Source organism: Mustela erminea, chromosome 7 (assembly GCF_009829155.1).
Source record: "Mustela erminea isolate mMusErm1 chromosome 7, mMusErm1.Pri, whole genome shotgun sequence".
Taxonomy (NCBI): domain Eukaryota; kingdom Metazoa; phylum Chordata; class Mammalia; order Carnivora; family Mustelidae; genus Mustela; species Mustela erminea.
Window position 1 is genome coordinate 58802758 of NC_045620.1, and position 21524 is coordinate 58824281.

The 21524-nt window shown below is 41.7% G+C and overlaps 1 protein-coding gene across 2 annotated transcripts in view; it reads right to left on the bottom strand.

Moving 5' to 3' along the window:
* SLC9A4 (solute carrier family 9 member A4) overlaps positions 1-9262 on the bottom strand; it is a 62836-nt gene extending 53574 nt beyond the window's left edge. Inside the window, exons 1-2 of one of the 2 annotated variants that reach the window (XM_032351710.1) lie at positions 8453-9262; positions 1438-1901 (exon numbers count right to left, since the gene is read on the bottom strand). In XM_032351710.1, coding sequence (XP_032207601.1) covers positions 1438-1901; positions 8453-8708 — 720 coding nt within the window. In that variant the 5' untranslated portion in view covers positions 8709-9262. The other variant, XM_032351711.1, reaches the window with a different exon arrangement.
* Between the last annotated feature and the right edge of the window lie 12262 nt (positions 9263-21524).

Consider the following 21524-nt stretch of genomic DNA (forward strand, 5'->3'; position numbering starts at 1 on the left):
GGGCTGTGAGTATATGCATCTAGTTGGTGTCATCTCTTTATGGTGAGCTGTCACTTCTATCCCTGGGGCAGGAATCCTTCCCTCATCAACCCCATGAAGAGGAGGTGATTAAAATAGCAGCATCTTTCAAATTTTTGAAGGTATTCACTTTTGAAATTTCGCTTCTGACAAAATATCCTATAAAAATACTCACAAACAAAAAGAGATGCATGCAGAAACAAGAATAATTTAATACAACATCCTATTTTTTAAGAGAAATTAAAAAAAAAAGAAAAGAAAATAAAGGTGAAAAGTTGGGAGCAATCTGAATATCCATCTGTGAGGAAATGGTTAAATAAATTATTGTCAATGTAATCTGTGAAACACTACCTAACAATTAAAATGACATAGAATGAATTCCAAGACTTGTTATATTTAAGCAATACATATAATCGCACCCAATTTATGCAAAATAATATAGACCTACATATATGTGTGTGTGCATATACTCTTATATACGTATACACATATAATAAAGACAGGGAAGCCAATAAAAACTGATCAGAGTTACTGTAGACAGTGAGGAGAAGGACAAGGGGAGGCTTTTGTGTTTTTATGCTGTGTAATTTTGCACCGTTCGAGTCTTCTACATGGAAAGTGCATTCTAGTATCATGTGATGTGATAGAAATTTAAGTAAGGAAGGGAAATCAAACTATATACAAAAGTTTCCTAGACTAACACCTGGTGAAAGTTTGTAGTAATGTAACACAACTAAGGAGTGGGAGTGTCTAGTCTGACTATCCCAGCACCAAAGATATCTTCTGGGCCTTAACACTATGTGTTGACTCAGCCTGTTAAATTTTTCTCAGCTTCTCTCCGGGAGTTCTAAAGCAAAATTGTCTCATTCACATATTCGGGAGGAGTCAGGCAATCAAGACAGACATGCCAGCCAAAGTATTTTTGCCAATCCTTTTCAATTCCCTTCCTACCCCATCTTTTATTTGACTTCGTCATCTCATGCAACACGTTAAAAACAAACAAACAAAAAGTACATAAAAAGAAGGAGGATGAGGTCCAGTGAATGAGAGAAAAGAAAAATGGTTAAGTACTGTTTATCCCAGTGTGAAAACCAGATGAGCCCTTGGCAGCAGTTCCCTCTTGCTAAGTGAAAACTTGAGTTTAACTAAACAATGATAGATATGTCCTCTACTTTTTCTCTCTTTAAAGAGGTCATCTGGCTACTGAATGAAAAACACTGTTAGCAAGTAATTATATACTTGATGCAGGTCATAAGAGAAGTCACCAGAACTTGGGTCACATTCCATTGACCAAAGCCTATCCCCACCTAGCCAAGACCCAGTCCTGCTCAGCCTTCTCCCATTGCCCTGAGGACAGACTCCTGTCTCCAGGTCCACCCTGACCCCTGCTCTCCCTGGGGACACGCTTTGACATCTTACCACACTAATGCCGTCATTGAGAAGGGCCTCCCCGAAGATCATCATGTAGAGTGGCTCGTTCACACGCGCCTCCTCGAACACAGCCAGCACGGCCACGGGGTCCACGGCTGAGATCAGGCTGCCAAATAGCAGGTTCTGAAGCAGGTTGACGTCAGTGAGGCCAAAAGCTTTGATCTGGCAGATGAGGTAGAGAGAGAGGCCAATGCCGAAGGCATTGATCAGGGCCCCTAGGCCTGCCCACCACAGGATGGACCCAATGTTCTCAAAGAAGGGCCGGGTGGGCATGAAGTAACCACCCTCCAGGACGATGGGTGGAAGGAGGTACAGGAAGTAGATGCTTGAATCCATGACGGGAGGAGATTTATGGTCAGTGCCGAAGATGATGGCGCCCACCAGAGCCCCAACTATGATGAGGAGGCAGCTTTCTGGCATGAGGCCTGGTAGTCTGTGGTAAAGATGGAAGCCTAGAAAAGAGCAGAGAACTACACTGAGATGTTTGCTAATAAAATGGCTCTGGCATGAAGATACCAGGAGACTGGTGAAGAAGAGGCCTTTGAAACCAAGCAGATGAGACCTAGGGTGATGTGTCTCCCTGAGCCTTAGCACCCCGTCTGCAGCAGTTGCCAGGGCTTCCAGTCAGATCAAGTACTTAACAGGCCAGGCTCAGTGCAGGTCTCAGATTAGTCCTTAGTCCGCTGTCCCCTCCTCTTCCTCTGTCCTGTTTCCCCACTTCACAGGGTCTGAGAGGGCAGTGAGAGAAGAAGAGCAAGGAGGTGAAGCTCCTGTGCAAGGAGCTCTAAGGCTCCTTGAGAGGCTCTAGACCCTCTAAGGCTCATTCAGAGTCAATCATCATCAGCTTCTTCCAAACTTACCTTCCACTAAGCCAATAAATGAAAATTCAGTCTTTTGTTGTATTTTCCTCATTTAACAAATGACACTGCCATCTGGTCAGCTGCATACGATGGTTACTTCATGCCTGGGAGGGTACCTGGGTGGTTCAGTCAGTTGAGTGTCTGACTCTTGGTTTTGGCTCAGGTTACGATCTTATGGGTCATGGGATGGAGCCCTCATGTCAGCCTCTATGCTCAGTGGGGAGTCTATGTGAGGATTCCCTCCCTCCACCCTTCCTGCCATTCACAAACTCTCTCTCTTTCTAAAATAAATAAATACGTCTTTTAAAAAGGGAAGGAAATCAAGTTGCATTTCCTTAACCCACATCACTTTGCTCCTCGTGCAACCAGCTCCCTATTTCGTCATCTGTGTCTCTCAGTGGCTGTACCTAAGGACCATCTCCTCCTCCTTATTCATACAGTCACCACCTTTATGTAGGGGCTCCCCATGTCCCATCCTGACTTCTGCACTGGCTTCCTGGTCTCCTGTCTCACCTTCAACTCCCCAGCCCGTTCCACCTTCCACTGTCAGATGACTTTTCCAAATCATGCGTATCTGCTCATCCCATTCCCGACCTAGGACTCTCAAAGCACACAAAGCATCTCACAGATTTTTAGCTGAGGGTATGTGTGGCACTGCTGAGCCTGTGTGTGATGTGGAGAACCAAACAGGCCTATTATAACTCCAGATTTTTTAACACATTTAAGAAATAAGACATTAACAAATAGGGAAGACAAAAACAAGGCAATGCATAAGAATGCAGTGAAGTGTACATTGACCATGCCACCAAACAGGAGAAGAGATCAGTGCACAGCAGCCACTCCAGGGTTCTCTCCAAGTCAGTATCCCTCCCACCCAACATCATCCTTCTTATGCATCCTATGTGACAGCCAATCACACACCTTTTCCCTGTGGTCCCCTTTTGTATCTTTATTTATTGCTGCCTGAATTGTTCTTTTCTTCAACCTATTTAGGTCCTTCTTGGTCTTCAAAATTAAACTTTTCCTGACCACTTCTCAAGGAAATCATATGCCTTCCTCTGAAATACTGTAATATTTTATCAGTATCTGTCTAACAACAATGTTCTCTTCCTACCATTTTCTGTGCATGACTTATCTGCCCTACTAACCTCCAAATTCTTCCAACTGACCCAAAGTGCTTAGCAAGGTGTCTTGCCCACAACAGTTGGTCTGTTTGCTGGAGGAATCTATAAGTGTGTACATGAATGATCGATCTGGTTAAATGTTCACCAGAGAAGCTTTTATATGAGAAGTAGGAATTGAACAGGTTGTTGGGGAGTGACTAGGACTTACATATTTGGACAGCAGAATGGAAGAGATTTTAAATGGGGATAATAACCCCAAAGAAAAAAAGGGGAGACAGGAATAGCCCAGTCAGATATATCTGGCATTCGTTGAGGAGATGCACCATGTTGCAGCAAAGTTTTTATGAGTTGGGAAGAATACTGGAAGAAGAGTCCATAGATGATTGAACCAAATAAGACAGGGTCTTGAGTTCAAGGCTAAGTAATGTAGATTTCTCCACAGGCCATAGTGAGCTATTGAAAATCTCCTTAGGAATTTTAATTTTAATTCCATTTTATCCATTCTTACAGGAAGGAGGTGGTATCTCATTGTGGCTTTGATTTGTATTTCCCTGATGATGAGTGATGTTGAGCATCTTTTCATGTGTCTGTTGGCCATCTGGATGTCTTCTTTGGAAAAATGTCTGTTCATGTCTTCTGCTCATTTCTTAACTGGATTATATATTTTGGGGTGCTGGAAATGCAAATGCAGCCACACTGGAAAACAGTATGATGGCTCCTCAAATAGTTAAAAATAAAACTACCTTATGGCCCAGCAATCGCACACTAGGTATTTACCCAAAGGATGCAAAAATACAGATTCAAAGGAGCACATGCTCCCCAGTGTTTATAGCAGCATTATCAACAATAGCCAAACTGTGGAAAGAGCCCACATGTCCATCAACTGATGAATGGATAAAGAAGATGTGGGTGTGTGTCTCTATATACATACATACATATAAATACACATATGTATACATATATTTACATGTATGTATACATACGTGTGTGTATGTCTGTATGTACAGACACACACCCACATCTTCTTTATCCATTCATCAGTTGATGGACATGTGTATATACATGTATGTATACATCTATATGTGTATATATACACATATACATGTATGTGTATATATGTATACATACGTGTATATATGTATGTATATATATACAAACACACACCCACACATATACACAATGGAATATTATTCAGCTATCGAAAAGAATGAAATCTTGCCATTTGTAACAATGTGGGTGGAGCTAGAGTGTATTATATTAAGTGAAATAAGTCAGTTAGAGAAAGATAAATACCATAGGATTTCACTCATATGCGGAATTTAAGAAACAAAACAGATGAACATAGGGAAGAAAGAAAAAAGAGAGAGAGAGAGAGGCAAACCATAAGAGACTCTTAACTATAGAGAACAAACAGGGTTGATGGAGGGAAGTGGGTAGGGGGGAATGGGTTAAATGGGTGATGGGCACTTGTTGTGATGAGTACTGGGTGTTACATGTAAGTGATAAATCACTAAATTCTCTATGAGAAACCAATTTTACCATATATGTTAACAAACTAGAATTTAAATAAAACTTGAAATAAAAAAATTAAAATTAAAAAAAAGATAGCCATCCAAGCGTCTGTAGGTTCACCTGATCACAGCTTTGAATTTCATTTGTAATCAGCAGGCAGGTTATTATGATAGGATATATTAGTATCAAGGGACTGTCCAAAACCACAAGCCTACACATTGGCTTTAAGACCAGTTTGAGGTCTCCTTCAAGATTCTCAGAGTCCTGCTCTCTTCGTTCCTTAACAGCGCTTTCTTGTCTTCCTCCCCACCCTCCTCCTCCTTCTTCCTCTTCTTCAATTCGTGCTCCTTTTAACTACATTGAATTCTTTAACATGTAAAAGAGGTGGAAGAGCCTATAGTGTGATTTCCTCAGGCTCTGCGTCTTCCCAGTTGGTCCTTCTTCCAGGAATCAAGTTTCCTGAAATGGGTCCACCTGTCTAAGCCAAGTTACGCCTACACGGTGGTAGCAGGAAGAGGCACTGTGCACTATAAAGTAGGGCAATATAAGGAGAAACACCATGTGCATCACACTCTCCAATTCTCTTTTTCTTTCATGATGGACCACAGCATCCGTCCTGAGTTGTCACTGAGAGTTTTCAGTTCCAGTGCCTGAAATTTAAATGGCCACTGATAGCAACATCCTGCCTGAAAGTCAGAGATGGTTCTACCATTCCATTCTGCCCAATGACTCAAGGAACACCCTCCTGTAATGTGCCAAGGAGTGGAACTAAAATAAAAGATAAACAACAAAATCTGAGATAACTCGGTATTATCTTTGTTCTATAATATTCTTCTATAACACATAGAGTTGGCTGTTTTCAAAAGGATTGGGCGAGAGTTGTGATGTTCTTATGTCCGAGCACCTGCCAGGCAGTGCTAGATTCATCTGTTTTCCCCATTATGCTAAGTCCCTTGAGGCCAGGAACCGTGGTCATTACGATGTATGGTAGGGGTATTCAAAAAATGTGTGTCAACAGAATGACTGAATGAAAGAATGAATGTTAAGGGGCACCTGAGTGGCTCAGTGAGTTATAGCCTCTGCCTTAGGCTCAGGTCATGATCCCAGGGTCCTGGGATCAAGCCCCACATCGGGCTCTCTGCTCCGTGGGAAGCCTACTTCCTCCTCTCTCTCTGTCTGCCTCTCTGCCTACTCGTGATCTCTGTATGTCAAATAAATAAATAAAAATCTTTAAAAAAATGAATGAATGTTAAATATAATATTGTTAATTATATTTTGATTCAAGTTTCACAATACAAAATCTAAAAAATCTATATAGATTCTTCATGTGTGAAACTTTTATGTCATTTTTTTTTGCCCCAAGCAAGTGAGCCACCATATAGAAAACTATGAGCCCAGTACTTGACATAAGAAATAATAATCACTAAATGTAGCCTTCTTTTCATGTACAATATAGAAATAGTCTGAGTTCTTAAAGGCTAGAAAGTATGAAATTGTATTTGAATGAGAATGATCCAGGGACACCTCGGTGGCTCAGTCGTTAAGCATTTGCCTTTGGCTCAGGTCATGATTCCAGGTTCTGGGATCAAGCCCCGCTTCAGGCTCTCTGCTCAGCAGGAAGGCTACTTCTCCGTCTCCCAGTCTCCCACTCCCCCTGCTTGTGTTCCCTCTTTCGCTATGTGTGTGTGTGTGTGTGTGTGTGTGTGTGTGTGTGTGTATGTCTCTCTCTAGCAAATAAAAAATAAAATCTTAAAAAAAAATGATCCAAATGATAACCTACTGAAGTTACTTTCTTTTTCTAAAGTATGCTGCATTTCACCAAAATGAAAATCAAGACCATTTAAGCCCGTAGTCCTGTGAATAGCAGCATCCTTACCATCCTCTGAGCTTCTAGACATTGTGTGTCTGGATATGTGCAATATTCTAAAAAGAAAAATCTGAGTTTTATGCTAATATAAGACCAAGATAAAATATATCCTTTCTGCATTGAACCGTTCACTGACATAAAGTGTAAACCTTTTTGCCACTAGAAAATCCTTATTTGCACCAAAAGGAGGTCTTAGAAATAATTTCACAGCAAAGACTTAGACAATGTGACTAGCCAGTCAGTGACAGCTCTAGTTCCTTGATTCCCAGCCCAACTTCTTCCTTTACTGTAAAAAGGGAAGGAGTGGGTGGGGACAGTATTGTTCACCCAGGAAAAGACAAGATCCACATAAGATCACTTCGAACGATATCAGCACCCATGCAGTTGCGTGAAAGGTGGTAGAACCCTACCTCTGAACTGAGAATGTTATCCCATCAGAAAGCCATTTTCACTTGAGCACTTTTGAGAAATAACAGGAGACCCTCTATGTAATTTAATGCTTGGATAAATCACACAGGAGTTCTTCTAATTAACAATTTCCATTCTCTTTACACTTTACTAGCTCAAAATGAGTAGCAATTGTGAAGGGCATCTAGAGATTACACTCATATCCTGTCATCCCCGGGAGGGAGTAAGATGGGGAGTCGGAGCCCGCAGACCTGATCCCCAGGAGTCATCTGCCAGATCCCAAGGCTCAACCCTTGTTTCACACCCATGCTAGGGGAAAATTATAAATAAGCATCCAAATGAATCATAGATTCTATCCCAATAGGACAACTTATCTACCAAGTAATAAAGTTCCTAACAGAGGCAAAGGAGATGTCCTGCATAGTGACTGAGATAATTGTATCAGTTTTTCACTTTGGAATAAGTTGGTTTTAGGGAGAAAGGGGGGTGGAGTTAGGGATTAAAGGTTCACAAGGTGTAAACCATTATTTTGGGTTTTGACACAAATAACCCTGATTAGAATTTAATCCACAAACTTGAAACTCCCTTTATTTCACAAAGGAAAGCAGGAGTACCCCACTGGCACCATTTGGCTCAGGCATAAACTAGTATTTTACTGACATATCCTCCCTTACGCCCCCATATCCCACCACTGGGTGATATAAGAGTGGCCTGTGATTGTCTTGTTCCTTGCTTTCTGTCATTCTGCAAGGAGCACATGTCACTTTTAAAGAATAAACAATGGGAGTCATTGATGAAACCCATAGTTACATGGCCAAGAATGAAGGAAGACTATTTTACAGAAGAATCATTATGTGCTCCTGAAATTTCCAATGGGTATCATTCCAAGATCTAATGCCTTATTCCCTAGTTTTTAATGCATAGAACTCGAGATTTTTACATGCCAAATAATGTCCCATAGTTGTCACCCTGAAATAAGAAGAAATCAAAACAACCCAGGACCCAGAAATCTGCTCAAATTTCAAAGCACAATCCTGAGGTATTACATGGCTTCATAAAAAGCAGTTACAACTTTCCCTTGACTCAAAGGAACAGATTTTTTTTTTAATCTAATAGCAGTAACCATTAAAATCCATGTAGTTCACCACCTACAAGTGAAATGTATGTGAAAGTTCACATATATTACCTCACGTGGAGAACAACTCCCACAACCAGGCGTCTGGGGGACTTACCTATTTTTGCAAGGGATGCTAGAAGTATCCAGAGGGTGACCTCATAAGGAATCTGTACGTAGTCATAATCCAGGGCAAAAACAGATATCTTCTCATCGGCCTCTGAGCTGGCAGCAGCAAACCGAACATTAGGTTCATGCTGGGCAGTGGAATTTGTGGATTTGTTCAAATCTGAAGATGCTTCAGAACACTTGAGGGCCACCAGCAGTAGCAACCAGCTCCAAGGACTGAAAGGCACAAGCATTGGAAAACCCATGCTGTGGGCTTCTCCTACCTACCCCGTGTGCGATTGTGTGCCACACATCTGCCGCAAGGAGGGTTTCTAGAGCACAGAGGCGTCTTCCTGGGTCAAAGGTAATATACATACAGTCTGTGGGTCATTCCAGGAAGAGTCCGAGCTTGCCATGGAATTCTGAGTGTCGATGTTTTCAAATCACCTTTAAAGGATTTGTGTCCAGACAACTCAGCCTCTGGCTCCAAGGCGTCAGTCATTCAGTAGACCCGGTAAAGCCCAAGTCACCTGTGTGACCTTCATCCGATCGTGATTTGAAGAACAGTTTGGGAAGGGGAAAAACATGTCTTCATTCAAAGCTGTTTCCTCACTTCACGGCACACTGGTTTCATCTTGTGAGTGAAAATTAAGAAGGACACCACGGTGTGCGTTCCAGGTATCACTGGAGTCCTTCTGACTAGGAAGGCGATCCTTCCCTCTCCACCAGGTCTCAGTAAGGAGCTACCTGTCCTGCACCTGTTCCTTCTCTCCTCCCCCTGCTCTCGTACTTGTTTTGAATGGGCAAGGCTGCAGGTAGCTCCTGCACTTAATTATTTGCTCTGATAGGACTTTTGTAATGAAATGCTCTCCTTGAGGGTTTTTCCGGTGGTTACGCTGCTGACATCTAGTGGGCAGCCGCAAAATGACACTTCTGCATGTTTAATGATGAATGATTAAGGTGGTCTTGTAATTATCATCCACACAAGGGCATTTTTGAGAGTAGAGAAGAGCGATTGATACTTAATGTCAGACTATGGGTGTCAGCCAGGGTTATCCCGGAATCATATGGTCTCTGTAAATTAGGAAGGAAAAGGAGGCAGCATAACACATTACCAAACTCATGAGCGGTAATTCAAAGAAAGTTCCAGGTTTCCAAGAACTTAACACAGGAAAAAAAAAAAAAAGGCAGAAAAACATGTTTTATGAAATACATTTAAAACTTTGTAATAAAAACCCTCCATGGCACATCCAAATTTTTCATTTTTTTTTAAGATTTTATTTACTTATTTGACACACAGAGAGAGAGATCACAAGTAGGCAGAGAGGCGGGCAGAGAGAGAGAGGGAAGCACCTCCCCCCCCCCCCCCCCCCCCCCCCCGCTCAGCAGAGAGCCTGATGCAGGACTCAATCCCAGGACCCTGGGATCATGACCTGAGCCAAAGGCAGAGGCTTTAACCTGAGCCACCCAGGCGCCCCCAACTTTTTCATTTTAAAGAATCTTGTTATTACGGTTTATTTGTTCAAAAAGAGCAGTGCCACAGAGGGTTTATGGAAGAATTTGAAATGGATTCATGGATCTACTATATCTGGCCAAGTGACCTTAACCAAATTAGTTACTTTTCAAGGCATCATTTTCTGAAAAGGGGGAGGGTAATAATGTCTACCTCATTGACTGACTAGAAGCATTAAAGGAGATAAAGCAAGTAAAGCCTCTGGCATTTAAGTGGCACATAATAAATGCTGGTATTATTATTTTGCCTCACATTTCTTAGGCTATATGAAAACAAGAACTCTGTTGCAATGCGGATTAGCGCTCAATGGAAAAAGCAAATTAATCTTCATAAACGGTCTCAATGCCTTTTCCGTATCATATTGCAGGATAATTCATATATATATATATATATTTGGTTCATGTTAGTGAGTGTGGATCACTCCGACCCTCCACCCCATGCTCAGCAGAGATCACTGGAAAACAGAGCTACCTCTGTTGAGGAAGGCTAGCACCTAGATGCAACTTCTTAGTAAGACAAGGATTAAGAGCTCGCATATGGGTTTTTCTCTTTCCTTTGCAGTTTGGCTCTAAAAATAGATCTGATTTAGTCACTAAACTTAGAGGTTGACCACTAGTAGGTCACCATATTGGGTCAATATTTTTTTCAAGAAAGATGACATGCATAAACTTGTAGTGGAAAACTTCTTTAGACTAGGTATTTGTCTTTTCATTTGCACATCTGTTTTACTTTTGTATTCTAAAACGAAATGGGAAAGAATTTCCCATAGTGCTCCATGACAAGACCAAAACAAGAATCAGAAAACCTCTATTCTTTGACTTTAATTACCTGCTACACTCTGGGAAAAACATTTCACCTTTTGTCATCTATAAACTGAAGATGCTGTCCACTCCAGGTCTCTTTTCCTGCTCTAAGTTTCAAATCTTTGTGAATATATTACAACATGCTTTGCCATACAATCATCAGGTAGCTGAGAGTACAATCACTATCAGAGAAGTGAAGCCAAGGTCGGGGGATGGTGAGAGGAAAATGTGAATTCTACTGCAACTAGCCACCTTGTCTTCCAGATTGAGGTTGCTGTCTCCTCCAAACCCCCAGCCCCCCAGCCTTGCCTGCAGGGTCCGCCCTTGGTATCATTTCCACCCATGCAAAAGTGCTTTCACACAGCCACATGAAACATTCTTTCTAAAATCACCTCAGTCCTGGTTCTCTAGAAAACTGTGTGTGAGACAAAGTTTACATGAGTGGTGCAAACCAAAGGTAGCAAAGTGAGAGAAAAAAGGAAGCAAGGGAGAAACACTTCTAGAATGGTGGTGTGGGGAGTTCTATAGATCCTCTCCCTAGTGTTAGGGAGACAACTGTAATTGAGAAGAACTATTGAAAATAAAAAGAATATCCCTTTGGTCTGTGGAAATTGCCCTCTGGGAATTCAGTAACTAAAATAAATCTTCTAAATATTGGTAAAACCTGTGAGAGTCTGTGGCATGACCTATTTCTACCCCTACCACCCCACTCAGTGTGAAGAAAACTCTACTCTGGGAAGGCACAGTCAAGAGGATGTGGCTCCCTCTAACCCTAGCTCCTGGTCTTAGGGTACAAATTCTACTCAGAAAGTCAGACAGTCAGTATTGGCCATCGGTACCACCTCACCCACCACCCTCCACCCCCAAGCAATGCATTACACAAACTGCATTGCAGGATAGTGTGACTGGAGATCCCTTCTTTTATACAGTACTGCTCACTTATAGGCTTGAAATTCTACCCCAAGCATGGCAGGCCAAGAATACTGGGTCCCAGTCACTCTCACCACCTCTTACTCATAGGGCTGAGTTTCCACACCAGGGAAGACAAGCCAAGAATACTGAGAGTTACTGCCTCTATCTGGGAACTTATTCGTAAAAGCAGGAGTGTTATTCCAAGAGAAGCAGTTTGCTATCCCTGTATCCATTTCCAGAGTGTTGGAGCAGGCGTTCTGTTAAGGGGGAAGACAGGCCTAGAACAGAGAACTCCGTAAGTATCTCTAAGGGGACTGACTTTACTTGGAGGAAAAGTAGGGAAGTTCAAGCCAAAGGGGACTGTCAAAGACAGCGGAGATTTAGGTAGAGCTCAAGTTAAGAAGAGCCAGTAGCTTCCTAATACCAATATGTGAAAGGTAGACTACTTAGAAGTATAACAGAAGAACTAGGGAAAGAAACAGATATGAAGAGTCATCATGGGGTCAGAGGAGTGTCAAAGACTGGCCTCAGGATCTCCCTGAAAAGGGCCTGACTTTATTTGGATCAGACTGTGGAGCAATTTAAGGCCTGTCGAACACAACAGATCATTCAGCTAGCAATTACTGGAAGCTAAGAGCTAGATATAATGTTCATAGAGACAACAGACCAGCCAGAACTTAACAGGGATATCAGGGAAAAAGTCAAAGGGAATCCTATTCAATGCACTGTCATCCTGGCTGAGAGAGGAAGAGGTCAGGGAGATTATGAGTATGCCTAAGACCAAATGGGCTGAAAGACAATATTAAAGTCTGCGTAGGGAAGCAGACTTTACCAAAACAAGTCCATCCAAGTCACTATACAGACAACCAGATCGCAGTAACAGCTGGAGCTGGGGGAGGGGAAGAATCGGTGAGAAGAGTCACTACAAGACATTAAAATGTCTAGTTTTAACAACAACCAAAATGTAAGACTACATGCTATCTCCAGATTTTCCCATGCTATCCCCTCATTTTTTAAAAGATTTATTTATTTATTTTAGAGAGCAAGAGCACAAGCAGGGGGTGGGGGAGGGCAGAGGGAGAGGGAGAGAGAATCTAGGGAGATTCTCCGCTGAGCATGGAGCCTGATGTGTGGCTCAATCTCATGACGTTGAGATGGTGACCTGAGCTGAAGTCAAGAGTCGGTCACTCGAACAACTGTGCCACCCAGGCACCCCGAAGGCACACTGTTAGGTTCAAAAACACAAGTAGAGTGAAAATAAAAGGATGGAAAAAATATACCCTAAAGCAGTAAGGTCAGAAAGCTGGAGTGGTTAAACAAATAACAGACAAAATAGATGTTAAGACAATTTTACTGGAGGGGTGCCTGGGTGGCTCAGTGGGTTAAAGCCTCTGCCTTCAGCTCAGGTCATGATCTCAGGGTCCTGGGATCGAACCCCGCATCGGGCTCTCTGCTCAGTGGGGAGCCTGCTTCCTCCTCTCTCTCTGCCTGCCTCTCTGCCTACTTGTGATCTGTCAAATAAATTAAAAAAAAAATCTTTAAAAAAAAAAAGACAATTTTACTGGAGATGAAGAGGAGCATTTTATAAAAATCAAAGGACTAACTTACCAAGAAGACATAGCAATTACAAACTTTTCTATACCAAATGGGATTTGTCCTAGGACAAAGGCCAGCTAATCATCCAAATGTCAGTTAGTATAACGTCATACCAAAGGAATAAAGGACAAAACTACGTGACCATTTCAGTACACTAAGGAGAGGCATTTAACAAAATTTAATATCCCCTCATTTTAAGAACATTCAACAGAGTAGGAATTAAAAGGAACTTCCTCAACATGATGAAGGCCAACTATAAAAAATCCACAGCTTCCATCATCCATAATGGTGAAGACTAAATGTATTCCCACAAGATCAGAAATAAGACAAGGATGCTCGCTCTTGCCACTCACATTCAACGTTCCACGGGAGGTTCTAGCAAGGGCAATGGGCACGAAAAATAGATAAAAGATATACAGATTGCAAGGGAAAAGTAAAACCATCTCTATTTATACATGAAAGGTCCTTTGACATATAGAAAATCCTAAATAATTGAATAAAATACTCCTAGATCTAGTAAGTAACTTCAGCAAATTTGCAGGGTATGACATCAATATAAAATAACAAATTGCATTTTATAGTAACAATGAATAAACCAAAGTGAAATTAATAGCATCAAAAGCTAAATTTCTTAGGAATAAATTCAACAAAAGCAGTGTAAATCTTGTATTCCAAAAAAACACAAAGTTAAGTAGCTAAAGAAGACCTAAATAAATGGAAAGAAAGATATCCCTGTTCGTGGATCAAAAGAATTAATATTGTTAAGATGGTAATATTCCGCCAAAATGATCTACAGATTCAACACAATCTCTATCAAAATCCCACTTGTCTTTTTTTTTTTCTTTTCAGAAATTGACAAGCTGGTCCTAAGATTTATATGGAATATGTCCAGAAAAGCCTCTCTCCAAAATCAATCAGTCAATCTTGAAACAAAGCAATCTTGAAAAACTATTTTCAAACAAAAACAAAGCTGGAAAACATACACTTTCTGTTTCAAAATTTACTGCAAACTTGGGTGGCTGGGTGGCTCAGTCGGTTAAGCATCCAACTCTTGATCTCAGCTTAAGTCATGATCTCAGGGTGGTGAGATCGAGACTCTGTTTGGCCTCTATGCTTAGTGGGGAATCCGCTAAAGTATCTCTCCTTCTACCGCTCCCCCTGCTCTCTCTCTCTCTCTCTCTCAAATAAATAAATAAATCCTAAATAAACAAACAGACCTTACTACAGTAATCAAGATAATATGATATTGGCATCAGAATGTACATACAGTAGAGCAATATTGAGAAAAGAGAAATCAGTCTTTCCATTTATTGTCAATTGATTCCTGACAAGTGTTCCAACACAATTAATTCAATGAGTAAAAAATAACTTTTCCAACACATAGTGCTAAAAAACCTGAATATCCACATGCAGAAGAATGAAGACATACTCCATGCTTATACCATGCATAAAAGTTAATTCGAAATGGAGTATGGACTAAATGTAAAAACCTACTGGAAAAAAAAAAAACACACCAGGAATAAGATTTGATGATCCTGAGTTAGGCAAAACTTTCTTATATACACATCCCAAAGCCACAACAAATAAAAGAAAGAAACAGATAAACTGGATTTCATCGGGGCGCCTGGGTGGCTCAATGGGTTAAGCCGCTGCCTTTGGCTCAGGTCATGATCTCAGGGTCCTGGGATTGAGCCCCGCATCGGGCTCTCTGCTCAGCAGGGAGCCTGCTTCCTCCTCTCTCTCTCTCTCTGCCTGTCTCTCTGCCTACTTGTGATCTCTCTCTGTCAAATATATAAATAAAATCTTTAAAAAAAAAAAAAAAACTGGATTTCATCAAAATAAAAATCCTGTGCTCCAAACTATACTATCAGAGAAGTGAGAAAGACAACTCACCGAATGGGGAAAAATACTTGTAACTCTCATGTCTGATAAGGGACTTGTATCCTGAATATATAAAGAGCTCTTACAACTCAATAATAAAAAGATAAATAACCCAATTAAAAAATGGATGAAGAATATGAAAACACATTTCTCCAGAAAAGATACATAAATGGCCAATAAGCACATGAAAAGAGGCCCAATATCATTAGTCAAAAGGGAGATATGAATTGAAACCAAAATTAGATACCATTTTGTACTCACTAGAATGCTAGAATGGCTAAATAGTAATGATAATAATAATAATAATTGGGATAAAAGAAAAAAATAAAGGGAAGAAGAAGAGGAGGAGGAGCAGATGATGATGATCTATAATAGCCAACGCTGCCAAAGCTGGCAAGGATGTGGTAGAAATGTAAAATGCTAGTGGAAATCTAAAATGGGTCAGTTTGGGTAAACACAATGTTACCATATGACTCAGCAATTCCACTCTTAGATATATACCCAAGAGAAATGAAAACACGTATCCACTCAAAAACTGGTCCATGAATATATTTAGCAGCATTACTCTTAATAGACAATAAGAGGAAATAGCCCAAATGCCTATCAACAGTTGAATGGGTAAATAAAATATAGACTATCTATATGATGGAATGAAGTCCTGACAAGTGCTCCAGAATGACCTCAAAAAAATTATGCGAAGTTTAAGAAGCCAGTTACAAAAGACCACATGACACAAGACTCTTTAGATGATGTGCCCAAAAGAGGCAACTCTGTGAGATGCAAAGTAGATTAGTTGTCAGCCTGGGCTGAGGTGAGAGGGAAATGGGCCCAGGTGGTATCCAGAGTGACTGCTCATGGTAATGGGGTTTTCTTTGGGTTAATGAAAACTTCTAAGTTCACGGGATGGTTTCACAGGTCTGTATATATCCTCAACACCACCAAATGGTACACTTTAAATGGGTGAATTGTAGAAAATGCGAATTACATCTCAAAAAAGCTGTTTAAAAATCTAGGAAATGTGACAGAGAAGGGAGTTCATTTGTTACCACTCAGCTGCTGAAGCTTCACAAGAAAACACAATCTGTTGCTCAGTCCCATAAGGTGTCTTCCAGAAAGCATGTGGAATCACTGTGCTTTAAAGTCTATGGGAGATGGGTGAAATCAGGAAGGATTTAGCTGGTGGGTCCTTTTTGTCTCCGATCTCTATTGGTCCACAGTTGCTCCTTCTACTTCAGGATGTATTTACAGAGTACCCATGGGAAAGGTAGTCCATACACTTGGAAGTAAGAAAAAGAGCCAGATAGCCTCCTTGGGTTCAGACAAGTTGAGACCAAGGCTTAAGCCTACAGAAGCCAGTGACGCTGTTGCAGCCAAAGACTGTAGAAAGCTGCCAAATGTCTTAGTATTTCCACCCCCACCCCCACGCCAGAGCCAGGGAGCTGGGGAAATGGATGGCTTCAGTTTTGGAGGTGCCACCTACCACGCTGCTGCCCACGGGACAAGAACTGGAGGGTGAGCTACAGGTCCTCACATGAGACGATAAACAACTGCTCATCTCTGGCTGTGAAAGCTGACCTCCAAGCACACTGACAAGTTTTGAGCATTCTAAGACTATAATCCATCTACTGAATGAGAAGCTGCTGTTCCAACAATAGGTGCTCATGCCCTCACTCAAGGATATCTGTTGGAGAAGACCAGTCTGATGTGGGACCAGTTGAACAAGCAAGGTTATGGAAGCCAGAGTGGTTGGTGAGACCCATGCAGATGGAGCAAGGGAAATCCTGAATGAGGTTGTGGGGCTCGGGGAGGAGGGGAAGGAGGGATAGGAGGGAGGGGTAGAGATGGTGGGACTTAAACCGGGGTCTAGTTAAAAAAAAAAAAAAAAAAAGCCTCTCTGGTCAGTTTATTTCTTAGCATAATGTAAGTGACTTGCAGGTTCTAACCTCTGATTACATCTCCAGCTCCACATACCCAAATTGCTAACAGTTCTTGAAGACAAAGCCCGACACTCTCCTTTCAAACCTGCATCATTGTAAATGCCTTTGACTGCAATACCTCAATTCTACATCCCATCGCTGCCCGTTATCTGAATGGTGCTTTCTTGCTCTTTAGAGTTCAAGCCAGGAGCATCTCACTCCCTTCTGCTCTCCAAGAGGGTTTCTCTTGGGACTTATGTTAACCTTCCCCTCCCAGCAGATGAGGAGCTCACTGGAACAAGCACTGCCACGTTTATCTCTTGGTGCCTTGTCTGGCACCAAGGGGCTGTGCTGGAAGGACAGATGTTGCAAACCATGTGGAAATGAAAAGCATTTCCCACTAACCTCAGTTATTCCACAGTCTGATTTTCTCAATATGGAAAAACTAAACTCTTCTAAGTTTCAGAGCAAACTCATTGCCTTCTGAAAGTCACAACTAAGGAAGACAATGCTAAGAAGTCTTGCAGGGAAAGCTGCATGTTGAGAAAGCTCCTGAAATGAAGCAGGGCTGTGGGGTGGTTAAGAACACACGTTCTAGAGCTAGATGGTTTGCCTGCAAATCCCAGCTCTCCTATTTACTAGCTTGGAAAAGTGACCTTGAAAAAGTGACTTAACCTTTTTGTGCCTTGGTTTCCCCTTCTGTAATGTCTGAGTGTTAGGCGAGCTGATATTGACGAAGCCTGACACATAGAAGAGCACTAAGTAAGTCTTGCTTAAGGAAAGGGGGACGAGAGGGAATGGGGAGGAGGAGGGCATTTCTTCGTTCAACAAACATGATGAATTTGCTATCATTTGTTCTGAGGATAACAGGAAGGAAGAGATACTGTCTCAGGAAAAGAATGTGGTATTTCCAGAACACATTTTACACCATGGACTAGACCTGAGAGATTGCAGACCTTAGGAAGGGTCCCAGCAACTGACAGAAGGAGGCTTTTAGTTACATCCTCATTGTTTAGTTGAAACAAATTCTTTTTTATGTGTCCATGTTTTAACAAAACTCACAGATAATTATCAGTTTATCTGACTCCTTGAGAGAGATCAATTGAGGCAGCTTCAGGGCACTGGGGGGGAGCTGGACATTTACCCATCCACTGGTGTACATAGGAAGAGTTTTGTTTTTTTTTTTTTGAGAGAGAGAGAGAAAGAGAGAGAGAGAGAGAGAGAACAGAGCGGGGGTGGGGGGCAGAGAGGGAGACAGAGAATCCTAAGCAGACTCCACACACAGCACAGAGCTCCACCCAGGGCTCGATCTCATGACCCCAAGATCATGATCTGAGCAGAAATCGAGTCAGATGCTTAACAAACACACCCACCCGGGTGCCACTATGTGGAAAGAGATTTGGGAAAAGGACCAGCTCTCCCTTGCAAGACAGAGAATTAAAGGACTTATTCTGGAATTTTAGGTCAGCAGCAAGCTACTGAACGATGTGATGCATTTGGTCTAATTATCCAGATAATGATATTGGCAGTAGAAACCTGGCCTGTTCTGACCTTTGGTGCCAGGTCCCATGAAACCTTGTGATCCTTGTCATCTGCTCTTGGAAACCCATCTACTCATATAGTCCAGCGGTGGGGAGGGAATGACCTGCTGTCCTCTCCCCAGTGGATCCCGTATAATTTAAGTGACCATACCCGGTCCACCCTCATGGGACTAATTAAGGGTGGTGCACCCAGCAAAGGACTCACACGTCCCCGAGAGCTCCAGCTGTGCATGGCTGGAAGCAGAATTTTGGGGGTTTGGTCTTCTTCCCTGTTTACCCTCAGTTTTGTTTCCCAAAGCAACTTTCATCTTAAGCAAAGCTCCAAAAGAAACAAGGGTCAAACTGATACCAGGCTCTGTGCCTGAATATGAGGAGTTAGAAAGTCCTTGCTCTCCAAGAACAGTTTTAAACAAAATGGTCAGCACCTCTTTTCTTCCTGAGGTGCCTTCCAGAGTGCTTGGCAGTTTGACTTTACCAGAAAGTACTTGTGCAGCACCTCTGGGACTCAAAGGATAAGCTGCTTGTCCCTGAACTCTTGTTACTTTCTCATGGTTAAACTTCATGGTGGTTTTTGTTTTTGTTTTTGTTTTTTTGTTTGTTTGTTTGTTTTTGTTTTTTTTCAGGAAGAAGAACAAGAAAGTAGTGATAGAGAGATGGTCAGTGCTGTCCAGAAACATGATTTGCTTTCCAAGTCTATAGCTAGCAATTAAGCTGGATGGCCTCAGACGGAGCTCTGGCATATCATACCCCTAAATTGAAAGGCTGCCTCCCACACTGGAGAGAAGTCAAGACATTTGACCCTGCTTTCAGGACAAGAGAGCTGAACTCTCTCCCTGCTCCCCAAAGACAACCTTCTATAGCTCAGAGAAACAGCGGTGGCTGCTCACTTGTTTAATCAACTCTGGGAGATTCCCAAACATGATTCCCTCTGGAGACCTATGAGACCAGACCTGTTTTGGGGATATTTACTTAATGCTCAGCTCAGGGATAAGAGAAAGGCTCTTACAGGAAGTAGCTTTTTGATAATTAAGGCAACTTGGATGGGATTATGTCTTTTTAAAATTTGCTTTGTTTTATTGAGATATAATTAATGTCTAGCATTATACTATTTTCAGGTGTACAACGTAGTGATTGAGATTTGTATATATGACAAAGTGATCACCACAATAAGTCTAGTTAGTATCCATCAGCACACATAATTACAGATTTTTTTCATGTGATGGTTAACTTTTAAGATTTACTCTCTTAGCAACTTTGAAATTACAATATGATATTATTAACTATAGTCACCACACTGCATATGACAACCCCAGGACTTACTTATTTCATGACTAGAAGTTTGTACCTTTTGATTACAAACTATTTTGTCCACCCCTATTTTGCCCTACCTCTGGCAACCCCAATCTATTCTCCATGTCCATGATTCATGTTTTCGTTTTATGTTTTATATATACAAATGAGATTATATGGTATTCATCTTTCTCTGTCTGTTATTTCTCTTGGCGTAATGTCCTCAATGGCTGTCCATACTGTCACAAATGGCAAAATTTACTTCTTTTTTATGACTGAATAAGGTATTCGTCTGTGTGTGTGTGTGTGTGTGTGTGTGTATTGCAAAAGACTGGGCATGTGATCTTTCCACACCAATTAAGCCACTTGCCCACCCTCAGACAGGATCCCATTTTACTGAGAAATACGCTAAATGATGTGATTCTGGTAAGTCTGAGTCCCTTTGAGAAAAGTCTATATTCTGCTCACCCAACAAAAGAGAATAGTCATTTGGTTAATTTTAAGAGGAGGAAAAAAGACAGGCTTGTTGGGAAAGTTAAAACAAGCTCCTGTCAGGGACACCCAGGTGGCTCACTTGGTTGAGCATCTGCTTTCAGCTCAGGTCATGATCCCGGGGACCTGGGATTGAATCCTGGATCGGGCTCCCTGTTTGGCCAGGAGTCTGCTTTTCCTTCTCACTCTGCCCCTCCCCTCTGCTTGTTTATTCTATCTCTCAAATAAATAAAATCTTAAAAAAAAAAAAAAAAAAAAAAAAAGCTCCCGTCAAAGTCAGTTGTAAATAGCTCTGGGAGTCAGTGGGATGGATAATGGATTTCTTCATCAGCTGTTCCTAAAATAGAGCCCCAGAGCTCAGTTCGATTCAACACCTATTGACTGAACTGCTCTGTCACAGGGGCATTGTCCAGAGCAAGAAGGCAAAAGGAAGAAGTTATAAAGGAAAAATGAGATAAAAGATCATGGAAGGAAATCACAACTCTCCCTACCAAAAAATAACTGCTTTAGTATTGTTTTCTTTAACTCTGAAACCATAACAGTTTCAAATGGCAAACCCTAAGGCGAGGACTTAAGAAGGAGAACAGAAAAGTTTTTGTCTTCTATTAGTCAGCCACAGTAGTCAATAATCCCGGAACCTCAGTGGCTCAACATAACAAGTGTATGTCCCGCTCACATTACAGCTCAGTGTGGGTTGGGAAGCCCTTCTTAATCACACAGCAATGCCAACCCAGGCATGTGGACTTCAAGGTCACAATCGTGGTAGGGAGAGTGGGGGAACATTATTCCTGCTCTTATTTGCCTCTGTTAGAAATCACGTACCATTTCCATTTATCTTCTAGAAAAAATCTGTCACAGGTCCTCATCCAGCTACAAAGGAGGCCGGACAAGTGGCCATCCTGTATGTTGGAAAAGACAAAATGATCTTGGAGAACACATAGCAACGTCGACCACACTCTGAAGTTAGCTCTAATTAGACTCAAGGAGCAATTCTGTAAGTGACCCTCCATCCACAGCTGGAGGGTAATTTGTAAATAACTTCCTGTGGGCTCAGAGCAGCGTTGTGAAGGAAACTCTGTGGGAGGTGGTAAGGCAGGGGTCGGAGGAGAGTAAAGCCATCTCCTGCAGGTATGTCAAT